This window comes from Plasmodium inui (genome assembly GCF_000524495.1).
Source record: "Plasmodium inui San Antonio 1 unplaced genomic scaffold supercont1.15, whole genome shotgun sequence".
Lineage (NCBI taxonomy): Eukaryota > Apicomplexa > Aconoidasida > Haemosporida > Plasmodiidae > Plasmodium > Plasmodium inui.
In genome coordinates, this window is record NW_008481849.1 from 206,284 (window position 1) to 226,981 (window position 20,698).

A 20,698-nucleotide genomic window follows, 5' to 3' on the forward strand; every position below is an offset into this window, starting at 1 on the left:
ATTACAAACAATAACGATGAGACGAAGAATGTCCTCATCACCTTGGGAATCCACAAGACATGCACTTTGTTAATCTTATCGAACGATTACGACGTTGTAGACAAAATTGTCCTCCTATATATAAACTTAAGTAAAAGCAAGTGGATGTGTGAAGGGATAGTGAATAGTGGGATCCTCCTACACATGATGGATATTCTCCTTAATATCTATTCAGTGAATTTACGAGCAAAGAAAGAGATCTGTATTAACATCCTCTGCGTCATCGGCCAGGTGTGTAATTACTGCAGAACGTATGCTCAGTTTCTTCTCACCAATTATGTCGAGATTGTCTCTACCGCCATCTGCATTTATCAGTCCACCGACATACAGCAGTTTAAGAAGGTTAAGCTGATTTACTTTTTTAAGAAGATACTACGGCACAGTTATGAGATGAAGGAGAAGATCTGCCTCCAGCTGTGTCCTCTAATTATGATGGAAATGCACTCCGCTTCGGAAGACAAAGATTTTATTTACTCCTCCTTGTCTCTCTTTGATACCATGTGCTGCTACAAGGTTAACTGCCTACACTTGGAGCGGATGCAGATCATCCCACTCCTCCGCTTCGTCAAATCGCTCAAGGTCGTGGAGCTGTACAAGCGCGCCCACCGGATCGAGGCCACGGTCCGAAAAAACGCACAGCTTCGGTGAAGCGAGGAGGCGGCACAGCGACAGGGAGATAAATCAGCAGGGCAGCGCAGCGAGGGGGATGCTACCCGGGTCTTCTCGCTGGGGCCACGCCCCGGGGACTACTCGAATTTCTTCACCGCCAGGATGACGGGTTGGCTCTGCAGAGGGGTGGAAGCGGGGTAGTGACATAGCGGGGTAGTGACATAGCGGTGTATCGACGTAGCGACGTAGCGGCTCTGCTGTATGGCTACCCCCTCTAGGCTCCTCGCTCTGCGCTCCGCCCGCAGGTACTCAAAGGGGTACGGCTCCTTCCCATTCAGCCAGCGCGCCTTCCTGATGAAGTGTTCAATCTGGTGGGGTGGAAAGGAAAAAGGGGGGTATCCATGTGTGCGCATGGAAGTGAGGGAATCTCCGTGTGGGTTCAGATCGGTGTAGAAGCCATCATCCGGAGGGGGACACATCAACTGGCATACACAGACATATACACATAACACAACGTCAGACGGTGGATGATCGGAACACTCCTGTGAAGACCGCTTTTCCCCCTCTCGCCTTACATCTCTAATGTCACAGATATACTTAAAGAGGGTCCACATGGCGACAATATATGCAGACACAAAGGTGAATGGAACGAAAAAGAGAAAAAACAGCTCCGATTTGGTGAAGTGCTGCAAGGCATCATCCAAAGTCACCTTCCCCTGTGCCTTCCAAATGTTTTTTCTGATAATCCCATCCTTTAGAGGACTAACTTTAATACGTTTTAACAGTCTCACACTGGTTTTGAAAACGCTGCTTTTTTTGAAGCGACACGCATAGACCAATCTGATCATTTTTTCGTTCTTCATGCAGGGAAGAAGCGGTTCAAGAAGAAGTGAGACCTCTCAGAAGGAGGACCGCCTGATGTGCCTATGCATTGTGTGTCCTATGTCGAGCTTGCAAAGGGGTGGTGGTAGTAGTAGTAACAACATCGCAGAGAGGCAGGTCACGAAGAGGAAAAAATGACCCGCATGAGGGGGGGCGGGGGTGCTCTCTCCTTCCCTAACATGGGGGCGACGCGGGATGCAGCCTCCAACTACGACTCGTGCAGGCCCTGAAATATTTTTCGCCTTAACAGGTGATCTGGAAAAAAAGAGGTAAAAAGTAAAATAAAAATAAAAAGGAGAAAAAAAGGAGAAAAAAAGGAGAAAAAAAGGAAAAAAAAGGAAAAGAAATTATATAGCCGTACATACGTGCTTGAAGCGTGTTCTGCCTCTTCTGCTTTTTTTTTTTTTGTGGCGCGTCGCCATTTCGCCTAGGGGACTTTACTGCCCCTCGCTGCTTACCTTTAAGATCAATTTTTCTGTTGGGTGTGGTATTCTTTGTTTCTTCGCAAATGACATCCAGGCTTTTCCCCTGCGTGTTTGGAAACAAGGGAGGAGGGGGTGGTGGTGAATCCAAACATGAAGAAGCGTTCCAGCGTCGGGGGGGAGGAGAAGCCTATGCACGGTAGGAGGTAGCACCGTGGGAGGCAGCACGGTACGCACCCCGCCGCATATCCACGCATATCCGCCGCTTACCCTTTTGAGTCGCTCATGGACAGCGAGAATCTTCTCAAACATCTTCATCCACGTATTAATGCTGTACGTATTTACAATTTTTTTCGTTATGGGGCAGAAGATGTTTGCCGTCATATCTTTGTTTTCGATTATCTGGTTGTTGTAGATGTCCAGGGTGATTCCGTTCCTGCAGGAGCTCCTGGAGTAGAACTGCACAGGGGTCCAAATGGGGAGTCGCCCGTGGAGTGGAGTAGCGGCGCGCCGGTGTGTACACATTGGTACATATGAACAGGTATATGTGTATGCACATGTATATATATACATATATATTTTTTTTTTCCTCCGCTTGCCTCGAAAAACCCGTACAGCAACTTCGACACGTCGTCTTCGTTTTTGCGGGGAGTGTCCAGTTTGCTCCGGATGTCGCTGTGGGGGAGGGACGCGCAGTTATGAATGTGAGGAAGTGTCACTTGGGCAGCCACACCCATGGCGTAACGCATCGTAACGCAGCGCAACCTTCTGTGGAACCATCTGCGGGACGTGCTGCGCGCTCTCTCATCTTTCCGTTCTCCGCCACGGTCGTTACCCCGCGTCTGTGTAAAAGGGCATTTCCACGTCATCCTGGAGGAAGAAGTCTGCGGGGGGATAGGGAAAAACCATCATGGGGTTCCTACTCCGGGCTGTCAACCGAGGAATGAGCTTCGAGGCGTTGCATCCCACTTACACTCGCTGTTTATTTCGAAGGAGGACGCGTTTTCCCGTTCTATGGACCTGTTAAGTGGAGGTGCGCACATGTGCACGTGTTTCTGTTTCTGTTTGTAGGTATGCATATATATCTGCACGTGATAAGGCGCACGGCGAAGATGTTTCCCACCATGCGCAAGCCGCAGGTGGCCTCCCATTTCGCCCTTACTTGTATGGAGGAAGCAGGGGGGTCTCCAGATTCTGTAGAAAGTAATATGTGAGCAGAAATAGGGCATACGAGCTGAAGGTGCCTTGGGATCTGTTTTAGGGGGAGAGGGAGAAAGAGGTGACCATGCGGCACTTTGTGTGTGCGAACGAGATGTGCACGGTGATGTTATGTATGAGTGTCATATGAACGATGGAGATATGCACTATGGAGGCCTGCAACATGTCCGTCGCAGAAACGCGGCAGGCACGACCGGACGTGCCTCTTCCCACCTGTTGTTAATGTTCTTCTGCTTGGCCCAGTACTTAATCACGCGGTTTATAATCGTGACGCGCTCATCCGTGTTGCAGAGAGACGAGACCAGCTTCGTATTCACAATCGCAACGGTGTTGTTTATGCTGATGTCGCAAATGTTATTCTGTTCCCTGTAAATCTTAGCTATCGGAACAGACGCCTTGATGATATTCACCGTCAGCGAAGGGTAAATCAGATTTATGGCCCTTTTAATGACCTTCAAAATGTACAGGTAGCTGTTCTTGTCTTCGCAGTTCTCCACAACTATGCAGCAGTCGATGTCTGAGTTTTTTATCCTTCCGGTGGAGGCAGGGAAGAAAATATATACATGTGTATAGATGTATGTATATATGTATATGCGTATATGTCTATAAGTGCATATATATTCCCAAATGTATGCAGTTCAGTTCTGCCTGACCCGTTCAGGCGAAAATGTGTTTCTTTTTTTTTTTTTTATCCTAAGTGTCGTTTTAGCTAGCTGACTAGTTATCCACCCCACATGCACACAAACGGATACTTCTACATACATTTCCCGTATTCATATTGTTTGGGACTGCATACCATATATGATTTTCGCAGGAGCCAATGAAGTAAATTTTCCCCTTCAGGTTGGGCATAATAGCACTTTTTAGCAGAAAATAAATTTCCTCTTTTCTCTTATCGATGAAGGAATCCGCGGTTAGCTTTTTGTGGGTGTCTAAAATTTCTTTTTTCAGGTTCTCTCGGTTTATGAACTGGTCGGTGAGGACGATTTGGTTATGTTTGGGTTGTGGTCCGCTTTGAAGTGACCTGAATGGCCTGCCACTGGGAGGGAAGCGGCGACTGCCGGGTGAGAAGCACCACCTGGAGAGTATGCTATGCCAAGCATTCTGCTCCCTTTTGGAGGAATACCCGCCGCTGCGTGAAACATGGTTAGAAGACACACGCAACGGTTTCTCACGCAGCCGTTTTTCACGAAACCGTTTCGTGGTGGGGGGGTTGGTCCTCCCCCTCTCTTCCACATTGACTCCGACGTTATGGTACCAATTTGGGTCTTTCCCATTCGAAGGCGACTCGCAATGCGGATGCTCTGCACCCTGCCCTGCCTCATCGAAAGAAGGCACTTCTTCTCTGGCTACACTCTTCCGCAGATGGTAACAAGAGAACTTCTTCCCCTCCACTTTAGAAAAGAGTGCACTCTTCCAATGATACCTTCCTTTTAAATGTACATTTGAGTGGATACCTCGAAGGAAGAGTTCCATTTTTTTTTTTTTAATAAAAAGGGGACAGTACGAGTACCTCCTCCCTTTTACTTTTCCTTATTGCTATTCATTTTGTGGCTGTGGAGGGATGTCCCAGGAACGAACCGGGTGTATCTCTACATCGCATGCCGCGCAGGGGCGCATCCGTTTGCAGTCACATTTTACACCCATACGAAGGTACGTTTGACATGTGCTGACTCTTCGTATACGCTTGACGGTGTTAGAGGTGCCCCCCTTTTTTCCGCTTTGCTTTAGCTGAAGCCGCATGGAGCGGTGGAGAGCGCCCCGATTCGTTGCCGTGGAGAGGCGAAGTTGCTTGATACGGGCATGCGAAGCGACATTAGCGTGGGGAGTCGAAGGAGGTAAAGAAAATAAAATCGCACTGCTGTGGCATACCCATTTGCAGTCACAATCGCCGTTGCGGTTAGGTGAAAAAAAAAAAAAAAAAAAAAACGTGGAGGAATTCCCCCTCGATGTTGAAGCTGGCCCAACGGTAGCAAACTCGCAAAAGTGGTTTGCGGCGCACCTGCGTACATATGATCTGCGCGTCAAGTGTGGGTAGAGAGCACGTGGAAAGTTGTCCCTATGGGAGGCCACTTTTTGAGGCGAAGGGGGGGTAGCCCCCCGTTGCACTTAACGTGGTGACGTCGATTGACTCCTATTCACTGCTATTCACTCCTATTGACTCCTATTCACTTCTATTCACTCCTATTGACTCCTATTCACACTTCTTATCCACCCCTATTGCCGCTCCCCGCCTGGCGCTGGATCTCGTCCAAGTCGCTCTTGGGGACCTCCTCATACCGAGCGAACTCCATGGTGTAGGTACCCTGGCCCTGTGTAATGGAGCGAATCTCATTGATATAATTGAACATATGCTTTAGGGGAATGTCGGCATAAATATGAACGGCGTTCATGTGGTTAACGATGTTGGTTACTAATCCTTTCCGCTTGGTGATGCTGGTGAGGATGCTGCTCTGATGTTCATAGTGTGAAATTATTTCCACAACCATAATGGGTTCCAGAAGGACAGGAACAAAGTTCTGATAGTTTTCTCTAATCAGATGAATGGTGGCTCTTTTAAATGCCAAATCGTTGCTATCCACTTCGTGAATCTTCCCTCCAATTAATCTCATTTTCATGTTAATAATTTCTGAACTGTTCAGGTAACCTTTTTCCACTTGTTCTTTAAAGGCTTTCTCAATTGACAGAATGAAAATTTTTGGGAGATCATTTCCCACCACTTCATTGACAAAGGAGCAGTAACTTGTCTCATTGTAATCATCAGACACCGTTTCAAAAATCGCATGAACATGTGCATACAGTCCTGCACCTCCCTTCTGCTTCTTATATGTGTACGTACATTCATACGGCTTGGTAATGGTCTCTTTGAAGTTTATTTTGGGATTCTTCAGCTGGACCCCTATGCCGTATTCCCTTTTTAGCCTCTCTTTGTAGATTTCCAATTGTAGTTCCCCTATTCCTTCGAATAAAATTTCCTTTGTTTGCTCATCCGTTTTGACGTGAAATGTTGGGTCTTCCCTGACGAACTTGTTTAATGCCTTGGTCAGCTTAGTCATGTCTCCTTTCTTCTCGATCTGCACTGCCACGGATAGGACTGGCTTGGGCACATGTATATTTAGGAGGTGCAGATTGGACGTGACTCCATTCGTGTAGGTCGTCCCTGTGCATCCGCTAATCCCATTAATTGCAACGATATCCCCTGCATGCGCTTCGCTCACTTCTTGGGCCATATTCGAGTGCATTTTTAAAATCTTCTTTACCACTTCTCTTCTGCTCGTTAGCATGTTCATTATGTTGTCCTTTTTTTTGATCTTCCCCTGGTAAATGCGGAAGTAGCTCATTTGGCCGTGCATCGCGTCCTCCTGTATTTTGAACAGAAAGCCCACCATGGGCAGCGTGCTGTCGCACTGTAGCTCGACACGCCTTCGCCCTTTGCCCTGCGCGGGGGCGCAGTTTGCTGCATTGGCTGCAGTGGCGGTACTGGCTGCAGTGCCGGCACTGGCTTCGCTCCCCCCTGTGTGCGCGCCCCCCTCGTAGACGTAGCCGTAGCTGCCCACCTCCCGGGGGGAGGGCAGAAAGCTGCACACGTAGTTGAGCAGAATCTGGACGCCCACGTTGTTCTTGGCGCTTCCCAGACAGATGGGAACGATGGCATTCTTGATGGTGCACCTGCGTATGGCGCGAATGATCTCTTCCGCCCTTATGTCGTTAACTTCCTGGTTTAGAAACACATCAGCAAATTCGTCATCCACATCAGCTAGCTTTTCGAACATACGGGTTCTAAGCATCTCCATCACTTCGTGGGAGAAGGATGGATCGTGTATACTCACCTCAGCATCGTTCACTTCCTCCACGGTGATCCCATTTAGACCCTTAAATAAGTAGCACTTTCTCAACACAAGGTCGTATACTCCTTTAAACCTCTGCTCAATCCCAATTGGCATCTGCAAAAGGAGAGTATTCAAATTTAGCTTCTTCTCGATGGTATTCATGGTCCTTTCAACATTTGCACCATCTCTGTCGAGCTTGTTTATGAATAATATCCTGGGGATGAAGTAGCGATTCATTTGTCTGTTCACTGTTAATGTCTGGCTTTGCACTCCAGATACTCCGCAAATAACAAGAACCGCTGCATCTAAGACTCGGAGAGATCTTTCCACTTCGATGGTGAAGTCGACATGTCCAGGTGTGTCGATTATGTTTATGGTAAACTTCTTATCGTTAAAATGCCAGTTACAATTCGTTGCTGCTGACTGGATGGTTATTCCTTTTTCTCTTTCTAGATCCATTGAATCCATTGTTGCTCCTACTCCATCACTTCCTCTCACCTCATGTATGCTTTTTATTTTCCCTGTGTAGTACAGAATCCTCTCTGTTAGAGTCGTTTTTCCTGCATCTATATGTGCACTGATTCCGATGTTTCGCAAGTTGTCCACACAGATGGAGGAGAAGGTTCTGTTTCTCCCTGCACTGTTCAGGTAGAGAAAGAGTTTTTTCCCTTTTGGCAACCTTTTCGCTAGCACAGAGGTGTGCCTCTTCAGCGCGGGCGAGCCGTATGATACTATCATCGTCCTTGTGAGGTGGACCAGGTGAGCCTCTAACCCTTCAGCGGGACCCAACTGCTAGGAGCGTTACCCTCCCCAGGTGAAGGTATATACTGCCCCACATCCCCGATTTGCTACGTCCCTTTGTAGGATTCCCAGCCCAGGGAAAATATCACATCGACAACACTGGTGCGATCACCTGACGTGAAATTTCGGTCCAGTAGAACGAATCCTGGGCATTGGCAAAATGACTGGAGGTTATACTTCCATTTGAAGTGTTTTATATGACGGGTGGAAAAGGGTTCACCGTGAAGCTTATCGGCTGGTTGGCGGTTCACCGGGGTTCCCGAACGGGGCCCTGCAAAGATGACAGCGCCATACGATATCGTCCCACGCGGCATAGCACCAAACGTAGCACCCCAGCGAGGGAAAAAAATCGCTGCACCATCAGCTCAAGCAGTAAACGGAAAAATTGGAGCAAACGCGGGGCGAAGGGGGAAAGCACATCTTCGCGCAAAAAGAAGCTGTTGCGCAAAGAGTAGCTGTCGCGCCATTTTTCCAATTCGTCAAAGAAACATTCCTACAACTGATCACCCCATTTGTGAGAATTTCCTCCGAAGGAAGGAAGCACAGAGGAAGCACAAAACACCATGGACTATGAGCTGTACTTAGTCTCAAACATCCTGGGTAATTTCCCTGGATACATTTTTTGGGAGAGCGGCGGCAAGCGCTCTGCTGGTGGTTTAGCTTCATAGCTGCAAAGAAGGGAATTTGCACGAAATGCTTCTGATTGCTCGCAGCGGGCGCAGCGACTGAGAGGAGGTCCATCCGAGTGTCCCGCCCATCTGAGTGTACCGCCCGTCCTATCATTCCACCCCCCTGCAGGCATTTCCATAGCCATTTTGATTTTCATTTTTCACTATTTATATGCGGATGAGGGGAAGGAGTTGCCCTGAGAACAACGCCCCCATGTTAGCACATCCGAAGCGGGCGCAAAAGGGAATAGTCGCACAGTCGCATAGAAGTACAGACACGCCGACATGCTGGCAGACACGCTCGCAGACGCACTTGCAAGTCGTCTCCGTTGTGGCGCCCGAGCATGCTCCGGAATGTTCTCCACCACTTCCCCCAGCTAGCCATTCCAAAGTGGAATTTTTATTTTTTATTTTATTTTTTTTTTAATTTTTTTTTTAATTTTTTTTTTCTGAACAGGTCAGGTGAAAATTTCCAAAAGAACATAATGTGAAAGATCGCCCGGTATGCCATTAAGGAGCACTTTCATTTGCCCCACTTTTCCACGTTAGAGTAGCACCCCAGAAGAAATAAAATGAAAGACAGCGAATTCGTTGGAGGAAAGCTAAAACTGAAGGATTCGAAAATTAAAAAAGGCAGACACTCCAAAGAGTCCAAGTACGCAGCTGGACGGGATGGCAAAAAAAAAAAAAAAATCAGGGAAGACAAAACGGATAGGAGTAATTACGATGAAGAAAATGGGACAATGTACAATGACCAAGGGTATGGCCAGGGGAAGGACTATGGCATGAGTGCAGATGGAAGAACAAGTGTACGTGAAATTGAAAGGGAGACTGGGAAGGATGGCACGGAAAAACTAGCCGATGAAACAAAATTGAAGGAAGTTATGCAACTGAATTTAACCGAGGCGGAAAAAGCCTATCAGCTGGTATTAAAGAAAAGGGAGAAGCAACGAATTGAAAGAATTTTGAAGGAGAGTTACCGTGAGAGACTGCAGAAGTTTAATGACAACTTAGCTTCTCTCAGCGAGCACTTCGACATTCCGAAGGTTGGCCCTGGCTAGGCCCCCGCAGGGGAGGAGTACACACGCAAAAATGTATGCCTTCGTGTGCTATTGCAAGAAGGCACGTAATTTTGGCGCTATCCAGATGGCCTTTCTTTATCGGAGAGGAAGCAGGGCCTCCCCGCCCCTCCAACATGGAAGTTACGTCTATATGGTCAATTTTACAAAAAAAAAAAAAACAGAAAAAACCTTTTTTAGTAACACGATGGTGTTGCACTTTTGTAACCCTCCCACACACACACCGAGCAGGGATAACACTTACAATTTTGAAGGTTCTCCGTTTCGAAAATGAAAGCTCTTTCTGGTGGGTTTCTGTGCAGAGGGATGTAAGACAGGGGGAGGATGGACTCCTCTTGCGCCATGGTAGGGGAAGACACTTCATCCAAATTGTATGGGCAATTGAAGCGGGGGGTGCGCCACTTGGGGTTTCGTCAAGAGGTGGTAAAGCGGTGGTAAAGCGGTGGCAAAGTGGTGGCAAAGCGGTGATAAAGCGTTGACAAAGCGGTGATAAAGCGTTGACAAAGCGGTGATAAAGCGTTGACAAAGCGGTGTTATCATTGTTGACCGAGTTAGCACTGTTGAAGCGGATGAACTGGCTTTTTGCTCCGTCTAAAGTTTCGTGCGTGTTTCTGTATGTGTCTATTCGAGGATGTAGACAGCCACACGGATGATCCACACAGTGACACGTATTTGATTAGTCATCTGCGAGAAGGAGGAGAGAGGGGTTTCTCGACACACAGCAGGGATTAGCTATGTGTGCCTCTGTCCAACGGTTACAGAAGCCATCACCCCTATTGTTGTTCCACTCATGAGGGCAATCGTTTGACGTAGAAAAATGGTGCATGCGCTTTGGTTATCAGTTGTGATGGAGGTTAGAGGAACCCCCCACTTATTTGTCTCTTGTTGGAAGGCGGGCAGGACGGCGGGCAGGACGGCGGGCAGTACCATGAGCTACTTCCTATCCCTGGCTGGTCTCCTTTCATGAGCTCTTTAACAAACCTTTTCAAATCGCTAAGTTCAAATTGGGTGAAAACTTTCCACCTTATTTTGGTTCCAACGCGGTGCATTTCGAACTGCGTGTCTTCCTTTGGTCCATGACAGCTGATTTTCTTCTCTGTGTAGTAATGTATGGAAGGGGGTAGACGAAGAAGGTGCGCTACCGACTTGGTCACTCAGTCAAGTTGGGCTCTTCCCTGACGTAGGCATCCATGAGGCCCTACATGCAGCGCTCCAAGTGCCGCCTGCTCCCCTTTGACGCCTCGGAAGACTGGGGCTGGTAACCGCGTCATAGAGGGGGGAAGTACTTCCAAACGTTTTGTTGGCCCTAGTTATGTCGTCAGCGGTTTGGTCAGCGGTTTGGTCAGCCGTTTTGTTATCCGTTTGGTCCCCCCTTTCGATTGCGAACCCTCCTTTCCATCTCTTCTTCCTTCCTGTTCTTCTCTCCTTTTGCTATTCACTGGTGCACCTTCTGTTTTTCGTCATTCGTCGCGGCAGCATCCATGGCGACCTCCCCCCATGGGAGGTTCCAATGGGGGTAGCTATACAATTGGTCCTACAGGATAGGCTGCTCGGGGAGCTGTTCCCCTCGCGACTGCCACATCTTTTGTTGAGAGAGAGCTCCTTCGAATCACTGTCTCGTTCGGAATGGGACCCATTTTTCGGTCTTCTCACTTGAGACACTTCCCTAAAGAATCGTACAAATTGAATGACATTGTCGAGTCGGTCCTTTCTCCATTTTGCTCGCCTTCCCTTCCTCATCACATTTCTTCCGCATAAGCGGACGACTGAGTAGTGCTCATGCATTCGTCTTCTCTGAGTTAACGAGTTGTCTGTGTTTATGTTCCCTCGCATCATCTGTAGGGACGTTTGAAGTGGGCTCACGCATCTTCCTTCTCTCCACGAAAGGGGGGGGTACTCATATGGATAAGGATCAATTGGTTGCATCGGCCGATAGACCATTTCGCTTGCCCCTCGCTGAGCTTCATCCAGGTGTATTATCTTCCGTCCTTGAAATAGAAGCAATTGCTGGACTTCCTCCAAACAGTGGCTATTACTCACCAAAGTGAAGTTTTTTTCTCTTTTTGTGATTTTCTCGTGTGTGCCTTCTTCATCCCTCCATGTACACATCTGCCTACGTAGGTTCCTTATTATGGATGCGTACACTTTGTTCCTTTTGATCCGTTTGATTATGCTAGCGGCGTCTCCGCGCGTGCGTTTGGTGCGGAGTCTGCTCCAGCATTCGCTCCACGGTTTGCTCCTGCCTTTGGTCCTCCTTCCCCGTCCGCTCTCACCTGTGCCTGGGAATCCATATGTGTGCATGCATTCCATTTGCGCGAAATCCTCCCCCGCGCGACGATATGGAATTTTATCTTTTCTTTTTGACTGCTTGGCTTCTTCTCTTTCGGTGTGCAGCTCGGATTGTTCGGGGACTCCTTCTACGAAGTGGTCGCATTTTGGGGGTACTCCTTCTAAGAGAACACTTTCTCCTGCTTCCACTTCCCCCTTCACAACTTCCCTTTCGACTTCTTTCAATTTTTCACGGTGCGAATGTTTCTCCTCATCTCCCTTCACGCTGTCATGGTGACCCCCTCTGGCAGCTCTTTGGGGGTTCGAGATTTTTTCCTGCCCTATGTAGAAGTGGCGTCCACCGTTAGAATCAATCTCAGAATGAATATATGGACATGACTCCTTGGCCTCATTCTCCTCGTACGGGTTGTTTATCCCTTTTACTAACTTCCCTTCCTTCTCTTCGCCACGCTGACGACAATTACGCGCCTCTTTCTTAATTAGGATCCATATGAGCTCCTTCCAATTTGGACATGCCTTCCCTTTCAATGTTGACGGGAGAGGCACCTCGCCGGTAGGGTCGCATCTTCCTCTGGTGTAACAACACGGGATTACTTTCTCCCTTCGAGGGTGGCTTAACAGTTTGTGGAGGTACTCACAGTTCTTCTGGTAGTACGGCTGGTAGCTACCGACGCTAGTCATCCCTCGACCCGTGTACGCGTAGCAGGTGGAGCCACTGCCCGAGGCGTAACCAGAGGTGCAGCCATAGGAATAACTACTGACGTTGCAGCAGGCAATTCTATTAACACCGCCAGTGGCGGTACCTCTGGAAATGCCATTGCTTCCACTCCCCTTGTCGTCTTCATCACCCTTCTTCATGTCCTTCACATTGCAATACTTTTCCTGTGCTTCCTCTTCCTCCTCTGCGTCACTCGCGTTGCTTTTGGTGTGTGCGTCGTCCTGACATTCACCTTCTCCCTTAGGATGGCGGCCCTCCGAAACCAGGTCACCCGTTAAAGGCACCATTCGGTTGTTCATTAGGTTCTCCACGGGGGGGACAAGTGGGTGATGTATAGCTCCTTGATCGGAGCGTGGAAACGGAGCGGATTCAATCGATTCAATCGATTCAATCGATTCAATCGATTCCATCGCTTCATTCGCTTCGTTCGCTTGTTCCACGTCTTTCGCTTCTCCCACTTCTTTCGCCTCATTGGCTTCCCCATCGAGGTAGCCCTTCAGGAGCTCCCGCCCATCAGGCGAACAGCCTGACGCACCCCCATACCCGCTTCGATCTGCGAATTGAAGGGAGGTGCAAATGTTTGCGGCGCGTGAAGAGGGTCACACTGGAGGCTACTACGTTGTTGAGTTGTGCGTGTCTGGTGGTGGTGGTCAAACCGGACCGGCGGTGCCTGGGGGGGGGGAAGGAGGGGTGAAGCACTCCTTCTATCTCTGCTGCTACCTCCGCTGCTACCTCCGCTGCTACCTCCGCTGCTACCTCTGCTCCATCCCAACGCATGCATACGTACATACAGAGGTGAACCCGTGCGTGCAATCTAGGGAGGTACTTCAAACTGGCCATTGCCCGTGTCTATATCAAAGCCATTCTTGTGTTAGGCAAATCATGTTTGAAGCGCTCCAATGGCACTAACATGTGGTTGCGTAATTCGGATTAGCCATGCCTACGTGGATGCTGCTGTGGGTCTCTGCCTGTGTGGGAAGTTGCTCCCTCTCCGAGATATGATCGGCAGGTGAGGCGTCCGCTTCGCAGGTGAAGCGGGTGCTGGGACCACAACTGAAGGCGCCACTGGCACGGAAGCTAAATGGGTTGCCGGTGGATGCATTGCCGGTGAATGTGTTACTGCCGAATGTGTTACCGGCGAATGCGTTGCTGGGTCCCCAACTGACTGCACTACTGGGACTGCTACTCGGGTTGATACCGGGGCAACTGCTGACGGTGGTGTTATGTTCGATGCCGACGCCGCTGCTAACGGTGCTGCTATGTGCGATGCCGCCGCTAACACCGCTAACAGCGCTAACACCGCTAACAGCGCTAACACCGCTAACGCCACTGCTAGCCTCCCCCCCCGCGGAAGAACCATCCGGGGGAAGAAACTTACGGATAGGAGTCCTCCGTGTGGCAGGTCTCTCCGCCCTCTTCACCGCATAGCGGGAAGCAAATTCTTCCATAAAAGTGCAGTAGCCTTTTACGTATATCCGATGTTCAGTCAAGTTCACCCCCACAGGCATGTAACTCAGAGAGTGATTCTTGTGTGAACAACAAATGAAACAGAAATCATATCCGTTACTCAGATTATTACACGTGTCTCGATAGTTTCCTTGAGTCACTACAGTGCTCATTCGAATGTTTGATCCAAATTCAAGAGAGATTTTGACAGCGTATTCAAAGACACCTAGTGCGTACATATAATGGTACAGCTCACTTACCTTCATAAATCGGACTTTGCCATAATCAAGACCTTCTCTCATCAGAAGTGATGTCGTCTTGGATGCATCCTTATAATGCAGTTCGCGGATTTCTTTTAATATGAGCTTTCTACCGATGTCTCCCAGAGGTCTGTTGAAATTAGAAGACCAGATTTTATTAACATTGTAGTATACGTTGTCGCATTTTCGGAGGAGGTTTCTGTTTTGGGGGCCATCTTTTGATTCCTTTCCCATCCGTTGTGTGTCTTCCTCCCTGCTTCGGTCCGTTTTTTTGTTAAAAGACTCTCTCTGACATTCGTCTCTCGCGTCGTTCCCGTCTATGTGGTCATCCCGTCGACTGTCACTCGTCTCGTCATTTTGTTCGCCATGCGTCTGCTCCTGCTGCGTCCGGTCCTCCTGCTGCTTCTGCCCCTGCTGCTTCTGCCCCTGCTGCTTCTGCTCCTGCTGCTTCTGCCCCTGCTGCTCCTGCCCCTGCTGCTCCTGCCCCTGCTGCTCCTCCTCCTCTTCCTCCCCTTCCTCCATCGTCTTCCCCCTTAAAAACTCGACATAATCGATGAAGCAATTAACGTTATGATGAATGTCGCAGGAACACCACAACATGTCTCTGCCTTCGTCCCCAGTTGTCCCTACCCCCTCCCTCCTAGCACCGTTCTGGCTGTTAAGTAGGTCAGTCAAGGAGTAAGCACAGAAGGGGGTCTCCTTAATCCGACGTGATTCTATCTCCAGGTCAAAACAAATGCCTCCTTTTTTTACAATACCTCCGAAAATCTTATTTTTCCTTTTTACCCTCGATTTTCTGGATCGCTTTTTTGTTCCTTTTTTCTCCATCACAGGTTGGTAGTAATTGCTACTTTCGCACGTTCGATTTTCCTCATAGTTTAGGTTCCCACTGTGGGGGATGTCACCATTCGTGACGTTGGCTTCTTCTGCATTTTCTCCACACACACCCTTCATCAGTACCATTTGTTCGTCTCGGCGAGGGCGATCTTCGATGGCAGGGTGCAGCTTCCCAAAAGCAGTGTTAAGCGGCTTGGAACGGCTACGTCTGAAAGGACGGATGACGCTCATCCTTGTGGGGGGCACTCCCGGGGTGCCAACGCGAAGTTGGAAGAGGTAGAGGTGAAGGCGGCGGGGAACACTATCTCGACCGCAGCGGATGACGTGTGTGGCGATGCGAGGTACACCAATGCGAGGTACACCAATGCGAGGTGTACCGATATCTCGCGTGCCAACACGTGGTTTAACCATACGAGGTCTGAGGACAAACGGAAGAACACTAAGCAGCTTCGTTTTGGCCGCTTCGACCATGCGGGGGGAAGCCACTCTAGGGATGGCAGGCCACCGATTGGTGATGCCAGTGTTGACCTCGCCGCTGCTCTGTAGAGATGGCTTCTGCGATGGGGCACCGCCGCCGGGGTAGACACTCCGATGGGGATCCCACGTCTGGACAGACTTCACCTGTGGTAAGGTCGTGGAGTTGCACTTCTCGATGGAAACTTTCGTTGAGCTGCAATTAGTGCGGGGGAAGCCGTCGTAATTGCCGCCAATAGGGATGACGCTTGTGCATCCCGTGTTGCACGCCATGTCACCTGTACATCCTATGCTTCTCACACCGTTGGTGCAGCTCGCCCCGTTGTTGCTCTGCAGCTTCATGGCCATCAGCTTCATCACCCTCTCACGTATCGTGTCGACGCAGGAATCATCTTGTAGGTTGATATTCCCCCTGGAGAAGGCACTCCCTGGTAGCATCTCCTCATTTAGGACACTGGTCGTAGTGCTGCTCCTAGTGTCCTTTCCATAGTCCCCTCTGGCGACATGGGAAAATCCCTTCGTCCTCACCACGCTAAGATTTGTGGAGTAATTCCCACTGCCAAACTCTTGATCACCGTTTAAGTATCCCCCCCTTAGATGCACATAATTATTTTCTGCTCCAACAGATTCATTGGCATAGCTATATGACGCATCATCATGTCTTCCTTTCACCATCGCATCGGTGACACCATCATAGTGATGACTGCTTCGCTGCTTTAACGTTAGCAAGTCGTAATTGTAGCTTCCGATCTGGTTCATGCCTCCATTTTGGGGGCACAATCCATTTGACGCATCTACATCTACCTGCATGGAACACGAATCGTTGATCCCATTGATTGTCCTACACGAGTTAGAACCCACGAATATAGGTTCGTTTCTGAGGAAAGTCCCACCATTTCCTGAGCCGCTGTTCTCAGGTGATATGACTCTCATACCGACAGACCTCGGCAAACTAACGCACTTGTTGGACGCTTCAACGAACTCATGAGAGCGATTGATGGGGTTCTTTCCTTTCATCATCATCAGTGGAGGACCACCCAAAGGATGATTTGCATCTCCAGACATGTCGTTCTGGATAAATCGGGGATATACCACTGAGCAGTGATTGCTGTGCATTCTTTCCACCATTAGGTCCCTTCCATACGGACTACTACATGTGTTGTTTCGTGAAAATGGGTCCTGATTTTGCAAATCGGTAGTAGAACCTGCTGCTATGGGACTGCCAACAGGACTAACATCGTGGAGGCTCCCCCCCATGGATGGGCTTCTCCCTACGGATGCCTCACAGCTGTCGGAGCAGGCCGACAAGACGCGATTCCCTGCATTGTACGCATCTTCGAAAGGATCCATAGTTACACTGTGGAGGCTGAAATAAGAGACGTTGCCCTTATTAAATAGATCCTCCTGATGTAGCAAATGGATCTCCTCCTTCTGCTTGTTCTCCTCGTTCTGCTGATTCTGCTGTTTCCCCATTCGGTTGTCTCCAGCAGGGGGTATGACATCCCTTTGGTAACTATAGGGGTATACGTTGTCTGCACCGAGTGGTGCCTCCTCTACTGTGACGTCCTTAAAGGGGTAATCACTATTCACGTTGTGCGTCTCTCCGTCGCTGACACGGGTGCATTGTCGCGAGTGGGTCGCTGGCCCCCGGGGGAGGATCATTGGACTGTTCCGATTGAAGTGCACATTACTGTTCGGAGTGAAGGGCGCATTACTGTTTGGGTTCAGAATCGCACTACTGTGCATGCTACCCTGTGTGTACAGTCTCGGATAAAGATCACCGCCATTAAATGGTGCTCTCCCCATGGGTGAGTCCCGCATTGGTGCCTTCCCCTTCGCGACGCTCGCAGGGATAGTCCTGTTAAAATATATTTCTCCAGTGGATGACTCCCCTTTGATCACTCCACGTGGAAGACTCCAACTATGTGCTCTCTCTTCAAACTTCAACTCATCGAAGTGTGCCGCGTTCACATCTGCGTCTCGGATCACCTGACTGTCTTCCTCTGCCATGGGTTCTGTTTTTACACGGGCATTAATACACTGTATATTGTTTGCAAAGGAGCCTTCTAACCCCAAGTGGGAAGAGCCATTATTGTATACCTCCACATGTAAGACATCCATCTGATTCGACAACGAGGAGGAGTGACCCCCCGAGTATGTTTCGCAGAAATGGGTAAGCCCCATGGGACGCTCACAGATGTAACTAGGGAACGTGTCTCTGTTAGCAATGGGATGGATCCCTTCATACTTCACTGTGGAATAGTCTCCATAAGGTTTCGCGTCTGCATCTTCGGGAGGACCCCCTTCCTGATTTGACTCTGTATAGAGTGGTGTCACGTGAAGGGGCAGATCGAGAGGGGCTTCTTCCTCACCATTAGGGCAAGCCATATTATTAAAAGAGGGATCATTCCATCTGCTGACTAGATCTGTCTTCTTACGAATGGAAAAGATCCGCTGACCTGTTCCTGTACAGGGGGGCCCCTCTCCTATCACTGCTACTCCCTCACTATGAGCAGCACTTGAATTGTCTTCTCTTCTGAGTTCTCTCAACCTGCACGATGCGAAATAGTCCATTCGTTCATCATTCCAGTCTGTCGTCTGTATGTTCCTCCCAGCGGCAACGCTGCCCACACTGGCATCGCTCACTCGGCTTGATGACACATACAGGCTTTTTCCCCCCGTGCCGCCATCCCCCCTGCTGTTTTGACCGTAGTGGAGATGCAGTCCATCTGTGCAGCTTCGATTCACTTCCTCATTGTAATCGTCACGGTTATCTTCATTTTCGCTGCCATTTTGACTGTCACTTCGATTTTCATTTTCCTCATCATTTTGTATTCCCTCTCCATGCAACTCTGCATTGTAGAAGAGGCTCCCTTCTATGGGAGGTCCATAAGTGTCTGAAAAACTCTCGTGGAAGGCACCTCCATTCACTGCACTGTAACTTATTTGGCTACTTTCCCTGGCCAAAGGATCCGTTCCTAGAATCGCCTGACTGTTCAGATGAAATTCCCTTCTGGAGTCTTCGTTCCCGCGGGGGAAGTCTCCGCGGGTGAACTCTCCCTCGTGGGGGTATCCGTCGTGGTCAATGCCTGCCTGCTGAGATGGGGAGGACCCGTTGGCAGCACACTCGTTCGCAGCACACCCGTTTAGGAAAAACCCATTTAGAAAGACCCCATTTGGAGAAACTCCACTCCGCAGACTCCCGTTGCCGACGATGCTCCCCCCCGGAATCTTCACCTCCGAGATGACGTTGCCTAAAAGGGCTCCGCTTAAAACCTCCTCTTGCAAAATGTCGCCAGTTAAAACCTCGTCTTGCAAAATGTCGCTGCTTAAAACTTCGTTCTGCAAAATGTCGCTGCTCAGGAGTGCCCGTTTCAAAATGTGATCAATCATGAGGTTGTCTGGCTTGTCCCCATTTGAGTGGTCCCTACCTCCGCATTCCAAAACGGATGGCAACATTCCTCCATTCACATCATTATATCTGAGTATCTCATTCTTTTGGAGGAAATCCCCCTGATGGTGATCTCCAATAAAGGGTTGATCCCTTTGACTACTCCGGAGCATATGCATGTATAGTCCTTCCGAGGAGGTCTGTTCTGTCCCCAGATTCATCGCACTTCGATCGTTGTCTGTATCGTCCATGGTAGTTTCTTCACAAAAGGGACCCAAATTGTTGTCCGCGTCATTCACGTAATCAAAGTGGTTTGTCGGCACGTAGCAGTGTTTCTCATCGAAAAAACGGCTCGTGTTTGCATACTGGGTAGAGATGAACTGCTTCGGATGACAATCTGGTGTGTTCTTCTTCCCATTTAGATAGATGTGCATGATATTATTCGGCACTGTGTCACTCGCGTTTGCAAGCGAATGATTGTCTCCCTTCACATGGAGAATGTAACCGTTGGGTTGCACTCCACTTTGGAGACTCCCCCTTTGGAGAGTCTTCCTTTGCGCCATTTGATTGCTCGTCACCACACCGCTGTGTGCACCTGTTCTTTCTTTCGCTTCGCCTACTTCTTCCACTTCTGCCCCTTCTCCCCTTCCGTAGCTGCCTTCGTTGGACGTTCCATTCCTGATGAGCAGTTCATTCATGTGACCACTTGTCTCGTTTGTGTGCACGTAGGCAGACATGACCCCCTCTCTCACGGATGTCACCATTCTCATCGGCTGGGGCGACAAAAAGGGGAACCCCTTCAAGGCAGGCACCTGTCCAACCGTATGGGCTCAAAAAAAAGAAGAAAAAGAGAAAAAAAAAAAAAACCCAAACGAAGGAATTACAGGATGTAAAAATGTGGTCACTTCTATGGCTTCAATTAGTATGGTGAGGCGGTGAGGAGAAGAGCCACGTCCGTATGTAGAATGATGCGTTTCTCCTCCCTATTTTGTTTATTTTCTCTATTTTCTCTATTTCTTGTATCTTTTTCTTTTCCTTTTTTCCTTCCCGCCATGCGATTACGCAAGAGTGACAGTTCGTGGTGGCTGATGAGTGGAAATGATTTTGCTCCTCTTCACTGACAGGACGGATCAGCACGTAATCAGTTAGTTAATCGAAATGGAGAAGACGAGAAAGGAGAAGGACTATACCTATGTATGTGTTCCTGTGTGGGGGGTGAAATCCTCCTATTAATAAATCAATTAAGATACAAGTTGACTGGGGGTGGAGACACTTCCGAGGTCACGCTGAGCATGTGATGCTACAGCTCGAGATGGGTTCCCTCGTCAGCATGGACGAACCAACGCGCGCTGGATTGGTACACTCTGACTTCGAATTAATTAGATCCTACTGGGGCGACGCGAAGAAAATTTCTTCTCCCTCCGGGTAGGTAAAACGTATTCCACATCCCTCCTAAGAAGACAAAACGGAGAAGCTTCAACCAGTCGCGCGTGCCCCCTTCGCCGCTAAGTAAGCACATCACACTTCAGTGGGGGCGATAACTGGGGGTCCACGCGGGGAAGGGGCAATGAAAAAGGCACAATTGGGAGGGGCAATGAAAAAGGCACAATTGGGAGGGGAAATGGAGTGGCTAATCGGGAGGCTAATCGGGTGGCTAATCGGGTGGCTAATCGGGTGGCTAATCGGGTGGCTAATCGAGTGGCTAATCGAGTGGACACTGTAGGGATGAAAGTTC

At 49.1% G+C, this 20,698-nt stretch overlaps 6 protein-coding genes across 6 annotated transcripts in view; 2 read left to right on the top strand and 4 right to left on the bottom strand.

Moving 5' to 3' along the window:
* The window catches only part of C922_03511 (hypothetical protein), a gene marked incomplete at both ends in the record, with an annotated part of 5,335 nt that extends 4,648 nt beyond the window's left edge, over positions 1-687 (top strand). The window contains one exon of the mRNA XM_008819103.1: positions 22-687. Within this exon, the coding sequence (XP_008817325.1) occupies positions 22-687 (666 nt within the window). The remainder of the gene's footprint in view (positions 1-21) is intronic.
* Positions 688-785: 98 nt separating this feature from the next.
* C922_03512 (hypothetical protein) lies at positions 786-1,496 on the bottom strand (the record flags this gene model as incomplete). Its single annotated transcript, XM_008819104.1, has 3 exons — positions 786-824; positions 918-1,016; positions 1,224-1,496. The coding sequence occupies 3 exons, from the start codon at positions 1,494-1,496 to the stop codon at positions 786-788; spliced, it is 411 nt and encodes a 136-aa protein (XP_008817326.1).
* A 242-nt stretch (positions 1,497-1,738) lies between these two features.
* C922_03513 (hypothetical protein) lies at positions 1,739-4,646 on the bottom strand (the record flags this gene model as incomplete). Its single annotated transcript, XM_008819105.1, has 10 exons — positions 1,739-1,785; positions 1,989-2,058; positions 2,223-2,400; positions 2,562-2,627; positions 2,788-2,836; positions 2,926-2,972; positions 3,115-3,204; positions 3,384-3,701; positions 3,967-4,203; positions 4,366-4,646. The coding sequence occupies 10 exons, from the start codon at positions 4,644-4,646 to the stop codon at positions 1,739-1,741; spliced, it is 1,383 nt and encodes a 460-aa protein (XP_008817327.1).
* Positions 4,647-5,377: 731 nt separating this feature from the next.
* Positions 5,378-7,738, bottom strand: C922_03514 (elongation factor G; the record flags this gene model as incomplete). Its single annotated transcript, XM_008819106.1, has 1 exon — positions 5,378-7,738. One exon carries the CDS (start codon positions 7,736-7,738, stop codon positions 5,378-5,380), a length of 2,361 nt encoding a protein of 786 aa, XP_008817328.1.
* Positions 7,739-9,041: 1,303 nt separating this feature from the next.
* On the top strand, positions 9,042-9,530 carry C922_03515 (hypothetical protein; the record flags this gene model as incomplete). Its single annotated transcript, XM_008819107.1, has 1 exon — positions 9,042-9,530. The coding sequence occupies one exon, from the start codon at positions 9,042-9,044 to the stop codon at positions 9,528-9,530; it is 489 nt and encodes a 162-aa protein (XP_008817329.1).
* Positions 9,531-10,979: 1,449 nt separating this feature from the next.
* Positions 10,980-19,733, bottom strand: C922_03516 (hypothetical protein; the record flags this gene model as incomplete). Its single annotated transcript, XM_008819108.1, has 4 exons — positions 10,980-13,108; positions 13,217-13,225; positions 13,466-15,306; positions 15,604-19,733. 4 exons carry the CDS (start codon positions 19,731-19,733, stop codon positions 10,980-10,982), a joined length of 8,109 nt encoding a protein of 2,702 aa, XP_008817330.1.
* Positions 19,734-20,698: the final 965 nt, after the last annotated feature.